The 20,212-nt window shown below is 37.5% G+C and overlaps 1 protein-coding gene across 1 annotated transcript in view; it reads left to right on the top strand.

Annotated features, from left to right (window-relative positions):
* The window catches only part of MROH9 (maestro heat like repeat family member 9), a 224,997-nt gene extending 205,181 nt beyond the window's left edge, over positions 1–19,816 (top strand). Inside the window, exons 22-24 of the mRNA XM_027868360.1 lie at positions 4,903–4,965; positions 19,585–19,708; positions 19,810–19,816. Coding sequence (XP_027724161.1) covers positions 4,903–4,965; positions 19,585–19,708; positions 19,810–19,816 — 194 coding nt within the window. The remainder of the gene's footprint in view (positions 1–4,902; positions 4,966–19,584; positions 19,709–19,809) is intronic.
* Positions 19,817–20,212: the final 396 nt, after the last annotated feature.

Below are 20,212 nucleotides of genomic sequence, written 5' to 3' on the forward strand. Positions count from 1 at the left end.
CTTCCTTCCTTCCTTCCTTCCTTCCTTCCTTCCTTCCTTCCTTCCTTTCTTCCTCTCTCTTATCTTCCTAAACTCAACTTGCCTCTCATTGCTTCTAGATCTTTTTAGACTTCCCTAATTAACATACTATGCTACTTACCACAGAAGATCTATACTTTTTTATCTCTTCTCAACCTCCCATGGTTCCCTCTTCACCCACCCTCTCAGCTGAGAACTGTACTTCATATTTTAGTAAAAATCAAATGAAGCAATTCATTGAGACTTCCCTCTTCTCCCCTCTTCTTTATCTCACATCACACAGATGTCTTCTGTCACTATCTCATCCTCTATTTCTGTTTCACATGATGAGTTGGCCCTTCTCTTTATCAAGGTCAACCCCACTACATTCTTAAGTGTGGTCCCATTCCATCCTATCTCTCACCTTCTATCTCTTCCAGTAGGCTGCTTCCCTAATGCCTTTAAACATTCCACCAACATCCACCCTGATCCTGAGAAACCTTCACTTGATTCAATCATCCCTGCTAACTATCATCTCTCCTGCCTTTTGTGGTTATAAATTCCTTAAAAAGGCTGTTTACAATAGCTAGCTCTACTTTCTCTTCTCTCACTCTTTTCTTAACTCTTTAGTCTGGCCTCTGATCTCATCATTCAACAAAAACTGCTCTCTCAGCAGCAGGGAACATCTATTTCCACAAGGACACCTATTTACCACTCCACCCCCAAGAAATGTAAATAGATAGTGAAGATGAAAAGGATCCCGAATGGCTAAGAGTAAAAACCATTACTCAAATTGAAGAATTTTCTGATGTTAATGAAAGAGAGGAAGAAGTGATGAAATTATGGAATCTACATGTCATGAAGCATGGGTTTATTGCTGACAAACAAATGAATCATGCTTGTATGCAATTTGTAGAGAATTATGGACAGAAAATCATTAAGAAGAATCCCTGTCGAAATTTCATGCTTCATCTGGTCAGCACACATGACTTTACTCACATTAGCATAATGTCAATAGACAAAGCAGTTATGAAACTCCATGAAACGCAGCAGAAATTAGACAAAGGGGAAGCTGGTCTCCCTGCCAATGAAGAGTCGACTGAAGAGCAAAATGGGACCTCCAACGGATATAGTGACATTCACCCAAAGGAGAGGATTTCAGACACTGATACAGTCTCAGGGGTTTCAAAACAGAGTAAGAAACAAAAACTCTGAAAGGCAATGCTAATCCTGTGTAATGGACAAACACTGAAAAACATTCTGGGGAATACACTCTTGGAAGAACTTCTCTTCTCTTTTATTTTGCAAATCTTAGGTTCCAACCAGGCACTGTTAGATGAAGTAAATGATTTCAACAAAGACATTGTATCAAGGTTCACTTGGCTTCATTATGCAAGTAATACATGTAGATCAGTTGTAGTGATGTCATTGCAATATTCTCCAGTTTGAGCATAAAGAGCAATACTTCATAAAAAAACTTTTTTGTAACTTGAGCGATTAATGTCTTATGAAATCTATTGAATTGATAATATAAAAACTTACATATATATAAATTATAAGTTTTGCATTTGTGACTTGTTTTCCTACTTTGTAATTGTGAGACATCGGGGTGGGAACTAGAATATAATTCACTTTTTAAGCAATTTAGACATACAATTAAATTTTGGCGAAATTATGCACATTGCTATTTTCAGTCCAACCTTGATCCTTGCTTCTCGAAATCATTTATCCATTTTGAATGAAGAGTCACAAATTTGGACATAGTTGTACATCAAACAGATTCAGTTACACTTTTCCAAAAGATAAGCTAGCTCTTCTTTGACTTGTGCCTGTTTGGGAAGGTCATGGACTTTTTACCTTTGATAACACAAGCTACCAAGCAGAGTTGTTTGGTTTTGTTTCTGGCAGTGTGTTTTTATGTGGATAATTTTGATGCATTGCTCACCCAGTGTATTCTTTTAAACTTGAACGTTTTGCTATTTTTCTTTTAAAATTAAGTAACTACACATTGAAAATTCTGGCGTCCACATCTTCTCATTAGCTTTGTATCATACATAGCATACTGAGTGAAGAATTTTCAGATGCTAATTTGAAAAAGGGGAGGAACTCCCTTTGAGCTCTGGCAGAGAAGCTGTTCTACACATGAGTGTGCTACTGCAGCAGGACTTTCACTCCATACAAGTGCATCTGAACAGTCCTGAGCAATTTCACCTTTTAGTTGCACACATTTACAGTAGAATTTTCTCTAGTAGGAAGTTGTTTCACTACTGGCACAATGTCAGTACCAATGAGTTTTTATTCCAACTCCAAGTACTGTGGTTGAGAGACATCACCTCAATTTTTTATTATCTTTAAGATATTGTATTTTCATATTCTTTATTTATAAAGAAACAATGCCGCTGTAAATACAGGTATTTTAATTTTTTTTATTTCATTCCTCCACCATCAGATGCATTTCCCTATTTTGTTTAGTGAAGGGATATATAAGCTTTCTAATGGTGTCTTCAGAAATTTATAAAATGTAAATACTGATTTGATTGGTCTTTAAGATGTGTTTAACTGTGAGACTATTTAACTAATGGTGTGGATGTGATTTACCATTCAATATTAAGTTCTTAGTCACTGATTTTTGTGTAAAAATAGGAAAGAGGGAAACTGCAGCTTTCATTACAGACTCCTTGAGTTGTCAGCTCTCCAGTGAGGAGCTCTCATAACTCAAATTATGTCTCTGGGTAGTGGATCTCAAGCATTTCTCTCTGGCTTCAATTTGTTGCAGCTGTGCACATATGTAAAAAATAGATTATTTTAGGGGAGATGTAGGTCTAGAATTATTGCTTATGTCATTTCTTAAGCAGTTATGCTCTTAATGCTTAAAAGAAGGCTAGCATTGTTTGCACAAATGTTGGTGATTCCCCCCAAAAATAGTAATGAAATTACTTTGTTGAGTAAACTTTTTATGTCATATAATAAAAGCTGAAAAAATCCCTTTGTTTCTATTTATAAAAAGATGCCTTTTCTATATGTACTCTTGATAAGAGATTTTGAAGAAATCATGTAAGCTGGTCAAGCATTTGAATGGTACAGTAGATGTGTTTTAAAAAATGGGAAAAGTTGTTGAAATGGACCTTTGTTTTTAGATTAAATGTTTATCTGAAATCAAATGATTTTGTACATAAAGTTCAATAATATAAAAAACAACTGCTGTCTCCAAAGTCCTCAATGCTCTCTTAATTTCCCAATGGCCTTTTCTCAATCCTCAGTCTTCTTGACCTTTCCGCAGCCTTTCATGCTGTTGGTCACCCTCTTCTTGCTAGTTTCTTCTCTCCAGGTTTTTGGGACACTACTTTTTCATGACTCTCCTTCTACCTATCTGACTGCTCCTTCTCTGCCTGCTTTGCTGGATCTTCATACAGATAATGTCCACTGACTATGGGTGTCCCACAGGATATCCTGGGCCCTCTCCTCTTGTCCCTTTATTTTATTTGATGATCTCATCAGCTCCCAAGTATTTCATTAACATCTCTATGCTGATGGTTCTCAAATCTACTTTCCAGACTTAATCTCTATTCCAATCTCTAGACTCAATGTGCCTATTAGATATCTAGAACTCGCTGTCCTAAGATATCTTAAATTCAACGTATCCGAAAGTGAACTCAGAATCTTTTGTTACAAACTCTCTCCTCTTCCAAAATTTCATATTACTGTTAAGAACACCACCATCCTTCCAAACCCCCAAACTCACATAGTAGGTGTCATTCTCTCTCCCACCCTTCACATTCAGTCTGCTGGATGTCTTAAACTCAACATGTCCAAAAGCAAATTCATAATTCTTTCCTTACAAACTCTCTCCTCTTGCGAAATTCCATATTATTGTTAAGAGCACCAGTATCCTCCCAGACGCCTAAGCTCACACTCTTGATGTCATCCTCATTCTTTCTCACCCTTCACACATCCAAGTCGGATGACAAGGCCTACTGATTTTACCTTTATAACATCTCTCAAATACGTCCTCTGATATTCCTCTGATATTCCTATGACCCTGATATTGATCCTTATCTTCTCATACCTGGACTGCTGCAATAACCTCTGGTTGGTCTACCTGTTCTAATTCTCTCCACATTCTCATTCAGCCTCCAGTCAGTCACCAAAGTGATTTTCCTCAAGCTCAGGTCTAACTATGTTAGCCTTCCCCCACTCACTGAACTCTATCTCCTCTCCCCCATCACCTCCAGGATCAACACAAAATCTTCTGTTGGGTGTTCAAAGTCAATAAATGAGTCCTTCCTCTCGTCTACCTTTCCAGTCTTCTGGCTCCTTATACTCTACCTTCCCCCACATTCCCTTTACTCCAGTGCCACTGTCCTCCTTTTTTTTCCTCTAACAAGACATTGTCTCTCGAATCTTGGCAATTTCACTGGCTATCCCTTAACACATGCTATACTCTTCTTCCTAATCTCTACCTCCTAATTTCCCTTACTTCCTTCATTGCCAGTTAAATTGCAACTTCTATAGGAAGTTTTCCCAATTTCCTTTTCCCAATACCACTTAATTCTAGTGCCTTCTCTCTGTCAATTATTTTCTATTTGTCATATATGTGTGTATGTATATGTATTATATATGTATATACACATGTATACATATATATATATATATATAAAATTTTGTGTGTACATACTTGTTTGCATATTATATCTCTTAATAGATTGTGGGCTTCTCAAGGACAGGGACTGTCTTTTGTCTTTCTTTGTATCCCTAGTGTTTAGCTTAGTGCCTAACATATAGTAAGCTCTTAATAAATGACTGATTAGAAGTACTTGCTCTTGCTGAAAGCTCAGCCTTAAGCAATCATATTGGAGAAACTTCTATGTTTTGAGTGATACTTTTTTATTTTGATTTTTTGTTTAGGATACCTGGCAAAGCTGGGGAGTCATTTACTTCTCAGGGATGAAGTTGAAATCATGATTAAGAGTAAGATATTATTTTTATACTCATTTGGTAGATTTGTATATCTATTTAAACTCAGTCATTTTCTATATTTCTTTTTTTAAATTTTTTTCAATCAGAAAAAAAATCTGCTTTCTCTCTCTACCACTCTAACCTTCACCCCAAATTAAGAAGGAAAGAAAAATAAAAACTATTGCAAAACCCATTACAAACATGTATAGTCAAGCAAAGCAAATGTCCACATTGGTCATCTCTAATATCTATATGTATGTATGCATGTATGTATGTATATATGCATGCATATGTGTATCTATGTGTATGTATATATACATGTACACACACACACACACACACATACACACACTTATAATTCTATACTGAATGAACACTCTGTACCAACAGGTGGATAGCGTATTTCAGCATTAGTCTTCTGGTATCATGATTGGTCATTATATTCTTCAGAATTCCTAATTCTTTCAAAGTTCTCTGGCTTTATATTTTGTTGTCATTGTATGAATTATTCTCCTGGACCTGTTCATTTTACTCTGCATCAGTTCATATAAAGTCTTCCCAGGTTTGCTTAAATCATTCCCTCCATCATTTCTTACAGCACAATAGTATTCTATCGTATTTATGTACCATAACTTGTACAGGCATTCCCCTATTTATGGCTCCCCCTCAGATGCACGCTCTTTTTCACCTCAGAAAGAGCTGTAGATATTTTTGTACACCCCTAGTTAGAGTCTGTTTTGCTTAGGACTCGTCCCTCTTGATTATGTGAGATAACTTTCCCCAAACTTCCTTTCACTCCACCCTTTAGTGAATTCTTCTTCTCTTCCCTTTCCCTTGTTCTCTTCAGGGGACTGTAAGCTTATGTGCTTTGCCTTCTGGCTTATAAATGCACACATCTCTACCATCCCACCTCCTGGTGGGGAAAGGAGTAAGTGAGTAATGTTAGTGTTCACAAACTCTGGAATTACCATAGTGGTGGTGGTGGTGGTAGTAGTAGTAGTAGTAGTAGTTGTAGTAGTAGTAGTAGTTGAAGAAGAAGAAAGAAGGAAGAAGAAGAAGGAAGAAGAAGAAGAAAAAAGGAAGGAAGAAGAAGAAGAAAAAGAAGAAGGAGAAGGAGAAGAAGGAAAAGAAGAAGGAGGAGGAGAAGAAGGAGAAGAAGAAGGAGAAGAAGAAGAAGAAGAAGAAGAAGAAGAAGAAGAAAGAGAAGGAGAAGGAGAAGGAGAAGAAGAAGAAGAAGAAGAAGAAGAAGAAGAAGAAGAAGAAGAAGAAGAAGGAAAAGAAGAAGGAAAAGAAGAAGAAGAATTATCCAAGTAGGAGAGAGCCTGGGACCAAAGGAACCATAATTGTGACTTGCAGTCTCAAAGCAATAGGCATGTGTACATGATTCGTCTTTGAGACAAGCATATGCTAATGGCAGGATCAACTGTGTTATGTTATATTCTAAGCTCTCCATTCCTTTACAGTAGTGGCTTTTAATCAAACATGATCTTGACCTTGGCTCTTCTATTTTTGCATTCTTTCTTTGTGGTTGCTCATAGATTTTTTTCCCCTTTTAATCTGGAAGCTCTGGATTTTAGCCATAATGTTCCTTGTTGTTTTCATTTGGGGATTTCTTTCAAAAAGCAGCTGGTGGCTTTTTTCTACTTCCACTTTTTCTCTGGTTCTGAGAAATCTGGGAAGCTTTCTTTTAAGATTCCTTGATATAACATCTTGCTTCTTCTACTTTAAGTATTTTGTTAAGATAGTCCAATGACTCTTAATTTTTTTTCCTTAATCTGTTTTCCAATGTCCTGATTGGACTGGAGTCTTAGAATGTTGCTGCACTCAGCCCCTCTGCCAGCTAAGAAACTCTACTGGTTCATAGTGATCAAACTGCAGGGCAATGATCAGTCTTTGTCCTGGATCAGAACACTTTGGGAGAACTGAAAGGCTGCAAGTCTCCAGCTAGAGATGTCCCTGAGATCCCAGCTGCTCCATATCCCATTTAGATTTCTATATTGTTACCCTTTACATCTTGTGCTACTTCCTAAAGATTCAAGTTTTCTCAGGCAGAAATGAAGAAGCAGTGAGCACCTTGAATAAAGTGATTACAAATCTGACCATAATTTAGGGCAATAATACATTTTGGCCATGAGATCAATTGTATTCTTAAAGCATGGAATCTGACATGGCTAAATAAGCAACCAAAATCAAAATCAGGAGGTTGAATAAGTCCAACCCATTTGTAGAAACAATGATACCAGTGGAATTTCAAACAATACAAAAGTTAAAAAAGTAGTAGAAATCCATGGCTAGAATTTGATTTGAGAGACATGATAACCTATGACTCTTACTTCTCTATTCCTGCTCATCCAAATTAGGGTCAGAGTGGTATTCAACTTAACTGGGAAAACTTAACTTAACTGTCTCTGTTGCCAGATGTTCTTCCAGGTCATGCCCTCTAATATTATACATCTCCCAGTTTTTCTTGGTGATCACATCATCTCCTACGGGTTTAATTATCAACTCTATGTTGATTATTCTGAAATCTATCTTTTTTACTCAAATCTCTCAGCTGACCTCCTGTCTCCAGCTCTGACTGCCTTTCAGATATCTCAAACTGAATATTTGGTAGATACTTAAGCTCAATATATCCAAAACAGAACTCATTATCTTTCTTTTTTTTAATACTAAACATGTATTAATTTATTTATTTTTAGTTTTCAACATTCACTTCCGCAAGATTTTGAGTTCCAAATTTTCTCCCTATCTCACCCCTCCCACACCCCAAGACAGCATACATTCTGAATACCACTTCCCCTAATCTTCCCTCCCTTCTATCACCACCCTTTCTCTTCTCTCCTTCCCCTTCTATTTTCCTGTAGGGCAGAATGGATTTCTATACCCCATTGCCTATATATCTTATTTCCCAGATGCATGTGAAAACAATTTGTTTTTAAAACTTTAGGTTCCAAATTTTCTCCCTTCCTCCCTCCCCACCCACCCTCATTGAAAATGCAAGCAACTCGATACAGGTTATACATGTGTAGTCAGGCAAAACACTTCCATAATAGTCATGTTGTGAAAAACTAAGTATATTTCCCTTCATCCTATCCCACCCCCCATTTATTCTATTCTCTCTTTTAACCCTGTCCCTCCTCAGAAGTGTTTGCTTCTGATTACCCCCTCTCCCAATCTGCCTTCCCTTCTGTCATACCCTCACTCTCTTATCTCCTTCCCCCCTTTTTTCCTATGGGATAAGATAGATTACCATATCCAATTCGGTGTGTGTTATTCCCTCCTGAAGCCAAATCTGCTGAGAATAAGATTCATTCATTCTTTCTCACCTTCCCCCACTTCCTCTCCATTGTAAAAACTTTTTCTTGTCTGTTTTATGTAAGATAATTTACCCCATTCTACCTCTCCCTTTCTCCTTCTCCTCTCTCATACCTTACTTTTATTTTTTAGATATTATCCCTTCATATTCGACTCACCTTGTGCCATCTATCTATCTATCTATCTATCTATCCATATAATTTTTTCCCTCCAATTACCCTAATACTGACAAAGATCTCATGAGTTACAATTATCATCTTTCCATGTAGGAATGTAAACAGTTCAACTTTAATAGGTCCCTTATGATTTCCCTTTCCTTTTTACCTTTTCATGCTTCTCTTGAGTCTTAATTTCAAAGTCGAATTTTCTATTCAGCTTTAGTCTTTTCATCAAGAATGCTTGAAAGTCCTCTGTTTCACTGGATGTCCATTTTTGCCCCTGAAAGATTATATTCAGTTTTGCTGGGTAGGTGATTCTTGGTTGTAATCCTATCTCCTTTGCCCTCTGGAATATCATACTCCATGCCCTCTGGACCCTTAATGTAGAAGCTGCTAAATCTTGTAATATCCTGATTTTGTTTCCATAATACTTGAATTGTTTCTTTCTGGCTACTTGCAATATTTTCTCCTTCACCTGGGACATCTGGAATTTGGCTATAATATTCCTAGGAGTTTTCCTTTTGGGGTCTCTTTCAGGTGGTGATTGGTGGATTCTAGCCATCTCTATTTTACCCTCCGGTTCTAAAATATCAGGGCAGTTTTCCTTGATGATTTCTTGAAAGATGATGTCTAGGGTCTTTTTTTTTTTATCATGGTTTCAGGTAGTCCAATAATTTTTAAATTATCTCCCCTGGATCTATTTTCCAGGTCAGTTGTTTTTCCAATGAGTTATTTCACATTGTTCTCTAGTTTTTCATTCTTTTGGTTTTGTTTTACAATGTCTTGACTTCTTATAAAGTCATTAGCTTCCTTTCGTTCCATTCTAATTTTTAAGGAAGTATTTTCTTCAGTGAGCTTTTGGATTTCTTTTTCTATTTGGCCAATTCTGCTTTTAAAGGCATTCTTCTCCTCATTGGCTTTTTGGACCTCTTTTGCCATTTGGGTTAGTCTATTTTTTAAGGTTTTATTTTCTTCAGTATTTTTAGGCCTCCTTTAGCAAGCTGTTGACTTGTTTTTCATGATTTTCTTGCATCACTCTCATTTCTCTTCCCAATTTTTCCTCTACTTCTCTTACTTCTCAAAATCCTTTTTGAGGGGTAACTAGGTGATGCAGTGGATAAAGCTCCAGCCTTGGAGTCCTGGGCAAGTCACTTAACCCCAACTGCCTCACCAAAAAAGCAAAAAAAAAAAAAAAAAGGCTCCTCAAAATCCTTTTGGAGCTCTTCCATGGTCTGGGACTGGTTCATATTTTTCTTGGAGGCTTTGGATGTAGGAGCTTTGACTTTGTTGTCTTCTTCTGGTTGTATGTTTTGATCTTCTTTGACACCAAAGCAGGATTCTATGGTCTGACTTTTTGTGCTGTTCATTCATTTCCCCAGCCAATTACTTGAGTTTTAAACTCTTTGTTAAGGTAGGGGTCTGCTTCTAGTGTGGAGAATGTAATATCCCAAGCTTTGGGGGTTTTGTGCAGCTGTTTTCAGAGATACTTCTAGGAACCTGTAAATTTTCAGTTCTTCCAAGGTGGTATGATCAAGGGCCAGGTGTTTACTCCTTTCCTGGCCTGGGCTCTGGCCTATAAGTGATCATAAGCACTCTTTTCTGCCCTGGTACTGTGAGGAGGCTTCCCTCTCCACCGCCACCAGGACTGCCACCCAAAACTGAGACCCAGATCCAAGCACAGGCAAAGGAAGAGAATCGTGCCAAAGCACCAGCAAAGAGATCCCTGCAATCCCCCTCTGATCAGCCATTCCATTCCCCCTCCATCTGTGAGCCAAGAGCTCTGGAAGCAGACACCACCTCGGGGCTGCACCGGGACTGGGGCCAGACCGAGCTCTTCTCTCACCGTGGTCAGACAGAACTTTCCCACTGACTTTCTAAGTTGACTTTGGTGTCGGTGGGTTGAGAAGTCTGGAAACTGCCACAGCTCCCTATGATTCAGTCCCAGAACTCATTATCTTTCCCCTAAACCCTCTTCCCTTCTACCTCCTCTATTACTGTAGAAGGCAATACCATTTTTCCAATCCTTCAGGCTTACAACCTAGAATTCACCCTGTATTCCTCACTATCTCTCACCCCATGCCCACCATATCCACACTGTTGCAAAGACTTGTTGGCTTTGCCTTTGCAACATCTCTCAAATATACCCCCTTTCTCCTCTAACCCTGCCACCTCTCTAGTACAGGTCCTCATCACCTTGCACCTGGACTATTTCAGTAGGCTGCTGGTAGGTCTGCCAGCCTTAAGTCTCTCTCTACTTTAATCCATTCTCCATTCAGTCACCAAAGTGATTTTCCTAAAGCCCAAGTCTGATCATTTCACCCCACTCCCAACCCCACCCCCACCCCCATCCTACCCCCACTCAATAAACTTCAGTGGCTCCCTGTTGCACCCAGGAACAAATACAAAATGCTCTGTTTGGCATTCAGAGACCTTCATAACCTAGCCCCCTCCTACCTTTCCAGTCTTCTTACACCTTACTCCCCAATATATACTCTTCAATTTAGTGATGCTGGCCTCCTGACTGTTCCACAAGCAAGATACTCCATCTCTTGGCTCTGAGCATTATCTCTGGCTATTCCCCATGCCTGGAATGCTCTTCCTCCACCATTACAATTAAATCTGAAGTAAAATTCTACCTTCTATAGAACATCTTTCCTAATGCCTTTTAATTTTTGTGTTTTCCCTCTTTTAATTCCTGTTGTTAATTTTTATTAATATAGCTTGCTTTGTATTATTTGTTTGCATATTGTCTCCTCCATTAGCTTATAAGTCTTTTGAGGGCAGAGACTATCCTTTGCTCCTTTTTGTGTTCCCAGTCCTTAATACTGTTTCTGGCACATAGTAGGCACTTAGTAAATGTTTTATTGATTGATTTCTAAAAGCAACTAATTTGCAATGTCCTCCTTTTGCTGAAATCATTTGTTTTACACAATTTGGAATTGAGTTCACAAAATTTTGACATCTATTTTAAAATTCTTCATCATTAAGGCAAACTTTTGTCATATTGAATATTAAGTATGCCTTAATAAATATTGTCCTTTGCCAAATCTTGTCTTGATTATTGCCCTTAGATTTTCAAGTGGATTTAAATTAGGGTATTTTCCCAGGCCTACATATCTTGAATAGATTTCTTCATCTTTTATGAGAATATTGCAGCATTCCACCTAGTTTCTGTTTGTTGCTCTGTAATTTCTGCTTCTCTGTATATCAATATATCACAGTTCATCATTCACTCAATGAATGGTTAGTGAATAAATGAATGAATATGAGAATAAGACTTCCAGGCTCAGTGGAAGTTAAAAATCCTAAAACATTTTTGGTGAATATTTTATGGTCTGGTGAAAATGCCTAGATCTTACAGGTTTATCTATAATTATTGACTTTTTTCTTAGTAGAAATGAATGAAAAAAGTGAATTTCTTCATTAAAAATTTTCTTTTTGCTAATTTTCAGTACTCTAGTCTTGCTTATACTGAGCATTTTTTTGTAACAATAACCTTGAAACACTATTTTTCTAACTTCCTGAAACCTATGCCACACTGTAGAGGAATCACCAGTCACCTTTCTAGTTTCCCTTTGAAGCTAGGTTCCTTTGAAGGTTTTTGCTTGTTCTGTAATGATTAATTAGGCTATTTAGCAACAATGTTTTTTTTTTTTATTTCTCAGAATTGGGTTGTTTTTTTTTTTGTTTTTGTTTTTGACCATACTTTCCTCTGTACTTCAAGGCAACTGATCCAGTTTTATTATGGGCTTGAATGATCCTTGAAATGCTTTACTGCCCCCATCCTAATATCGCTATATTATGTCTAATGGTCATTGAAGTGTGCTTAATAAGAACTACACCTTTTGCTTTGGCTTTACAATAATATCCATTCTTAAATATATATCTACCTCAAAGTGTTACTGTGACTATCAAGTGAGATAATATATGTAAAGCATTTTACAAAACTTATAAGTGCTATGTTAGTTGCTCTTATTATTAATATCAAAAATGACATTAAAAACACAACAAAAAAGAACAATGAAACACATGTGTATGGCATGAAATCTAGCACTCAACTGAAAAAGAAATAAATAAAGAGGAAGAAACCGAATCAATCAGACTTTTTCTGGTCAAGTTCAGACTTCTGAGTCAACCTCGTATCAATTGCAGCACACACCATATGACTATTGTTATCATAGAATGAAACAATTAAAAAAAAAAGCCTTATTGCCTGTCCAAAGTAACTTGCATAACACTATAGGTTCCTTCTAATGGGATAAGGGAGATAGAAAGAAGGAATAACTCAGTGTACTGAAGTCTGTTTATGTTTTTAACATGGGGAGGAGAGAAAAATGAGAAAAGGCAGAGATAATGAGGAGGAATGCCAGCTCTCTTTCTAGACCATCAATCCCAGCTTCTGATAAAAAACTTCTTCTGAAGGATTGTGGGGTAGGATCCTAACTTTACTTGGCTTCTGAGTAACACCTTGATTAATTAGAACCTTTTTAAATTGGCTTTCCTTCCAAATTTTAAAAGCTTACAATTCATTAACACATATTTATATAAGTGCTGCCTGAGTAGCTAGCTCAGTACCAGGTGCTGTAGGGCAGAGAAGTGTAAATCAGAGCCCCTACCTGCTACTAGTACTTCAGTGTCAGTATTCTGAAGGTGGAGTTAAGATTCCTGGGACCAGTGAAGGACTACTAGAAACTAGCCTATGATTTCGATTACAGAAAAAACTCCAACCAAGGCAGAGGAGCCCCTACTTTGTAACTTATAGTCTTTGAAAGTTGCCTGAAGCAGCGGTGTCAAACTCTAATAGAAAAGTGGGAGATCCACCATAAAGATTCCTGCAGGCCACTTATTGGCTAAGTTTTAAAATATAACATTATATTTTTTAAAATTTTATTAAACATCTCCCAATTACATTTTAATATGGTTCTGTCCTCACTGGGAAGTATTATAGGCCACTTACACCTGGTACTGGACAACTCTGACCTAGAATATTAAGAGGTGGAATTTTCAGCCCTGGGTCACATAGCCAGTATGTGTCAGAGGTGGAACATGGACACATCGGTCTGACTCAAAGGCCAACTCTCTACATATTTTATTAAAGTGCCTCTGAATCAATATGCTATCAGAGCTAAATGGTGTGGGGCTGAATGTTGTGATGATGATGGTAATATGCCTTTACATGGTGGTTTAAGGTTTATAGAGCTCATTACATGTTATCCCATTTGATCTTCATAAAAAAAAACCCTATACAATTATTATCTCCATTTTACAGAAAAGGAAACTGAAAAGAAAAGGTTAAGTGAATGGTCCAAAGTAACCAGTTTATGTCAGTCAGTGCCAGGTATTGTGCTAGGTACTACCTGAGGAAAGATTCAAAACTCAGTTTTTCCTGATACAGAGTCAAGCACTCTTATCTATTGAACCATTTTGCTGCCTATAAGTCTATTTCCTTCCCCAGCAAAGGCAGACTCCTTTGTTTAAAATGTGAAACAGTGCTTTGTTGTTAAAATTCCAACTCTTAGACTCTCTTGAAGAGTTGAATTATGTACCACAATCACAACTTTGACCAACACAGAAATCTAGCTTTTAAGAATCAAATTCAACTCTCTGCTACCCCATCTTACTCCCTTCCTTTCTCTTTCTTCATTCGGAAGTGGTGGAGGAGTAGAGGCGACGATACTTACCTGTATGATGTAACTTGGTATGACACCCAAAAAGAGTCTAGGGAGTCAAATCAAGGCAACAAGCATTTATTAAATGATTACAATGTACCAAGCACTGTGCTAAGAGCTGAGGATACCAAGAAAGGCAAAAACAGCCCCTGCTCTTAAGGAGCTCACATTCTAATGGGGGAGGCAATGTGAAAAGACTATGTACATAGAGGGTAAGTTGGAGAAGCTTTCAAAGGAAAGACACAAGGAGTGGAGCAAACAGGAAATGTCTCTTGCAAAAGGTAGCGAATGAAGTAAAGAAAGGAGAAGATTGCATTCATGAGGGACACCCAGTAAAAAGTCATGAAATTGAGAGATGTGGTATCATGGGGGAAGAACAAGAAAAAGTCCAGCATTTCTGGATCATAGAGTAAGTAGCAGGAGGACAGTGTAAACAAGAAAAAAAATAATGGACAAGTAAGAATGCATCAGGATGTGGAGATCTTTAAAAGCCAAATGGGATTTATTGGCTCTTAGAACAAACATTTTAGGTAGAGCAAATACTAGAGGTAAAAGGGGGAACCATCATAGTTTGTTGAGTAGAGTGGTATGGTCAGACTGGTACTTTAGGAAGATCATTTTAGTAGCGGAGGAAAGGATGGATTGAATTGGGGAGGTACTTGAGTCAGGGAAACTAACCAAAAGGCTATTGTAATAATCCAGGTGTTAAGTAATGAGGGCTTTCAGAGTAGGGGCTATGTCAGAGAGAAGGAGGCATATACAAGAGATATTTCAAATGTAAAAATTATAGAACTTTGAAACAGATTGGGTATGGGGTAGAAGAGAATTAGGAGTCAAGGATGATACCTAGGTTGCAAGCCTGATAACCTGGAAAGTGGTGGTGTCCGCCATAGTATCAGGGAAGCTGAGAAGAGAAGATTTAAGAGGAAAGATGATAAGTTCAGTTTTAATACAAGATATCTAAAGAACATCCAGTTCAAGATGTCCAATAGGCACTTAGAGATGTTTATCTGAAGGTCAGGAGAGAAGTCAGTCTAGATAAATAACTTCTACAGGCAGCTAGATAATACAGTAGATAGAGCACTGGGCCTAGTGTCAGGAAGATCCGAATTCAGATCCAGCCTCAGGCACTTAACTAGCTATGTGATCCTTGGCAAGTCATTTAACCTCTGTTTGCCTCAGTTTCCTCATCTATAAAATGGAGATCATAATAGCACCTACCTCCCAAAGTTGTTCTGGGAATCAAATGAGATAATATTTGTAAAGTGCTTAGCATAATGTCTAGCACACAATAGGCATCATATAAATTAATTAATAATAATAAATCTGAGAATTAAATGCATAGAGATGATAATTAAATCCAGGGAGAAGAGAAGAAGGTCCAGGATGGATCCTGGGGGATACTCATGGTAGGTACAAGCTAGATCCACAGACAACCAAGACCAAGAAGGAGTAGTCAGAGAAATAGGAACAAAACCAAGGGAGAGTAGGATTATGAAAACCTTGAGAGAAAAAAAACATCAGAGAGTAAAGGGTAATCAACAATGTCACAGGTTGTAGAAGAGTCAATAAGAATAAAGGGTAAAAAAAAAACCATTAGATTTGACAATTAGATTAATGGAATGTAGAAGAAAGATGGAGAAGCTATATCAATCAAACTACCAAATGATTACTTCATAAAACCAGGGGAAAAAATTATACCAAAATTCATCTAGAGGAACAAAACATTAAGAATATCAAGGAAACTAATGAAAATGTTTGAGGGAAGGCAGCACAATAGTACTAGACCTCAAATTAGTCTACAAAGCCATAATCATCAAAAACCATATTGGCATTGGTCAGAAATAGAGGGGTTGATCAGTGGGACAGATTAGATTCACAGTACAAAAAAGCAAATGTGTATAGCAGCCTAGTGTTTAATAAACCCAAAGATCCCAACTGTGGGGGGAAAAACTCACTAGTTAACAAAAACTGTTGGGAAAAGTAGAAAATATCTTACACTTTTAATCAAGATAAGTTCCAAATGGGTTCATGATTTAAACATGAAGAGTGACATAATAAATGAATTAGAGGAACATCAGAAGTATCAGCTCTATGGATAAGGGAAGCATTTATTGCCAAATAAGAGATACAGGGGTTCACAGGAAGTAAAATGGAGAGTTTTAATTACATACATTCAAAAAGTTTGTGTACAAGCAAAACCAACTCAGCTAAATTATAAGAGAAATAAGAAAATGGGAAAAATCTTCACAGAAAATTTATCTGATAAAGGTCTCATTTCTAATATATATATATGTGTGTGTGTGTGTGTGTGTGAGTGTGTATATATATATATGCATATGTGCACATATGAAATATATATGAAATTGATTCAAATCTTTAAGAATAAGAGCCATTCTCCAATTATGGTCAAAAGATACAAATAGAAAGTTTTCAAAGAAAGAAATCCAAGTTATCAATAGCTATGTGAAAAAATGTTCTAAGTCACTAAGAGAGAAAATTTAAATTAAAACAACTTTTAAGTTGCCACCTTATTCTCATTGGATCGGCATAGTAGCAAAGTGAACAATAAAAAAAAGGAAATGACAAATTGTAGAGGGGCCGTGGGGGAACAAAAAGGCAAATTAATGCATTGTTGATAGAGCTGTGAACTGGTCCAGCCATTCTGGAAAGCATGTGGAGCTATGCCCAAAAAGCTTTTAAACTGTGCATGTCATTTGACCCAGGAATATTGCTACTAGGTCTGTACTCCAAAGAGATCAAAGAAAGAAGAAAACAACCCATATGTGCAAAAATATTTATGGCATCTCTTGGTAGATAAGAATTAGAAATTGAAGAATAGCTGAATAAGCCATGGGATATGAATGTAACAGAATGCTATATGCTGTTTTAAAAAAGTGATGAAAGGCATAGTTTCAGAGAAACCCGGAAAGACTTGCATGAACGGATGTGAATCCAAGTGAGCAGAATCAGGAGAAAAATATGTATGCGGCAACAACAACACTGTAAAGACAAACAACTTTGAAAGACTTAGGCACTCTGATCAACGCAATGACCAATCACAATTCCAGATGACTTATGATGAAGCATGCCACCATCCCGTAGCTAGAGAGATAATAGACTCAGAGTGAAGAATGAGATATATGTATGTGTTTATACTTATATTTATATACACATACAGCCAGTTCAATAATTTGTTCTGCTTGATTATACATATATTGTTTTTCTTGCTTTCTTTATGTGGGGGTAAGGGAAGTGAGAAGAGAGAGAATGTGCACTAAAGTAAAATAAAATTGACATTTAAAAAAAACTTTTAAATAAGTTTTAAAATGAGATCATTGGTAACTTTGGAAAGAGTAATTTCAATTGAATGATGAAACTGGAAGCCAGAGTGCTGAGAATCAAGATAGTGAAAGGAAAATACATAGAAGCTCTTGTAAATGGCTTTCTCAAGAAGATTAACTACAAAAGGGAGGTGAGAAATAGGATGATAGCTAGCAGACTCTCAGATCAAATGAGAGGTGGTGTTGTTATTTGGATGATGGAGACAAAAGCACGTTTTTAGGCAGTAGCCAGCATCTGGTAGACAAAAAGAAATTGGAGATTAGTAAGAGAATGGATGAGGATAGAGGAGGAAATGTGCTAGAGAAGACAGGATAGAATAAGGTCAAGGCTTTATGCTGCTTTTATATGGAGAAAGACTCCTTCATGTGTGACAGGGTGAAGGAAGAGATAGTGGAAATAGGCAACTGTGAAATGAGAAGAGGGGAAAGAAGAGGAAGCTTCCTGCAAACAGTCTCATTATTTTTTTCAATGCTATACAAGGCAAGGTTCTTATCTAAGGAGATAGAAGAAGGGTAACTATGAGAGGCCTAAGGAGGAATAAAAAGAAAAGTTTGGAAAATTCACTGAGGTGAGTGAAATAGTTAACTGATTGAAGAGGCTAAATGGGTTGCTTTGCTGCAATGAGAGCCCAGTTGAGACTATGTACCAAATTTGCAGTGGACCCAGGTCAGTACGATTTCACAAGTCTCTCCAGCTCTATTTGGCAATGAGTGAGTGTATGTGAAGGGAGCAGATGGTGGGAGTAGTCCAAGGTTGGGGCTTGGCAAGGCATAATCAGTGATAGATAAGGTGGGAAAGAGACTTGAGTGTTGAGGAAAGAGTAAAGTTAAATTGGTTCACCAAGAGGTGAAGATGAGGGAGGAAGAGAATGTAGCCAGTGTAGGGAAAAGAACTGAATGATGGAGGAAGTATAGATCACAACGAATATAAAAATCAGAGTTTGGGAATATAAGGCAGAGGGAAAAATAATGATAAAATATTATGATCAGATGAAGGGATTTTGAAGTGTATGGACATGAGGGGAATACATGTAGTTGATGGCAAAAATCGGTGGTATGATCATCTCTTTATTTAGCTGAGGTGGATTGCAGGGGTAAATCATAGAACATGAGGAAATTAAAGAACTGGGACATTTGAGAAAGGTTGAGAGAGTGTCTCTATGTGCATTGAAGTCCCCTAGTATGAGGGCAGGAGTTGGGATGGAGAAAAAGTGCTTGAGTCAAGCACTGAAATCATTGAGGAAGGAAGGAGAATGTCCTTGGGTCAGCAGATGACAGTTGCCAGAATCTTGACTGGGTATAAATGTAAATCTAATGATTCTCAATGGAGGACAGCTTCCTGAGTGGTAAAGGGAGAGTCTGGAAGTGACAATGGGGATTGAGGAATATTCAACCCCACTACTAGGACCAATGAATATAAGTGAAAGTGCAAGCTGTATTAGAAATGGCAGCCAGGGATTCCTTGTCATTAGGAGAGAGTCAGGTTTCAGTGAGTGCCAAAAGATAGAAAGAGAAAGGAAAGGGTTTAACATGAAAGCAAGCTAGAGTTGAACTTTAAAGAGGTAGGGTTAGAAGGATGGGAGTAAGAGAATAGGCAATTGCAGATAGGGAACAAGGTTTATTGAGGGATATAGAGGTAGTCAATATCTCTGAGATGGGGAGTATTATAGGGTAGGAATATAGTAACTATGAAGGAATAAGTTCAAACAGATTGACAATGGGGCTAGAGAGGAGCCCATTGAAGAAGGTCCATAATTAGATGATTCAGGTCCCTCCCTGGATATCCAGCCTTATGGCAGGGATTAATGATGAGTTCTGTGGGGCCTAGGAAGCCCAACTCCTAGTAGGTAGGAACAGGCAAAATTACAGCCTTGGAAAATCCAGACAAGGGAGCAGAAGCCAGCAATTCAAAATGTATATAATTCAAGAACCACTTCTGAAGCACTGGAGAAGGTCCTAGGTTCAAAGACAGTGATCAGAGCTTGAAGAGTAGCTTGAATTGGGACCAACATAGGGGTTCCCTGGGAAAACTCAGAAGCGAGGAAGCCTCAGGAGACAATGGCTGGAATCAGTCAGCATAACAGAAGGGTCTATTATGGGAGGAGTCCAGTTTGATCATAAGATGAATTAATTTTCTTGTTTCAGATATGGAAAAAGTGCTCCATGATGAAGATCATTCCATCAAGCGGATGGCTAATTTTACCTACATATTATTTAGGAAAATGGCCAAAGAAATGCAAGACCCTAACCTTAAACAACATTTCCGAAGGTTATGCAGTTTCTTCCAATTCAAAGACTTATCACTTCTTTATAGTTATAGAGGTAGAGAAGCTATTAACTCTTTTCATGAGCTTGATGAAGATACAATAGGACATAGTGAAAGAGAGTATATAGAAAGTAGTGAGAACATATCAGAATATTCCAGTGCCAAAATTTGATAGGGGTTTCCTGTCCACAAGACAAAATCTGGTTGAAGGCCTATTTGTTTAAATTGATGTTGGAAGGCCTTGACATGCTTCATTTTTCTGTATCCAAGTATACAATTTAGGGAAAATCCATTGTGCATCAGTGTTTAATGCAGTGGCTAGAAGCTCTATTTTCACCAGATGTATCAATAAAAAGAAAACAGATGATGGTCATGATTATTTTGGATGAGACCCTAACTCTAACTTTCATAAATGACATAGGTTTCACCCCTGTAGTATGCATGCCTACCATTGAAATCCCAGATGCATAAAATAAGAGCTGTATTAAAATGTCCAACGTATTTACT

This window comes from Vombatus ursinus, unplaced genomic scaffold (assembly GCF_900497805.2).
Source record: "Vombatus ursinus unplaced genomic scaffold, bare-nosed wombat genome assembly UNPS02014789.1, whole genome shotgun sequence".
In the NCBI taxonomy this organism is placed as follows: domain Eukaryota; kingdom Metazoa; phylum Chordata; class Mammalia; order Diprotodontia; family Vombatidae; genus Vombatus; species Vombatus ursinus.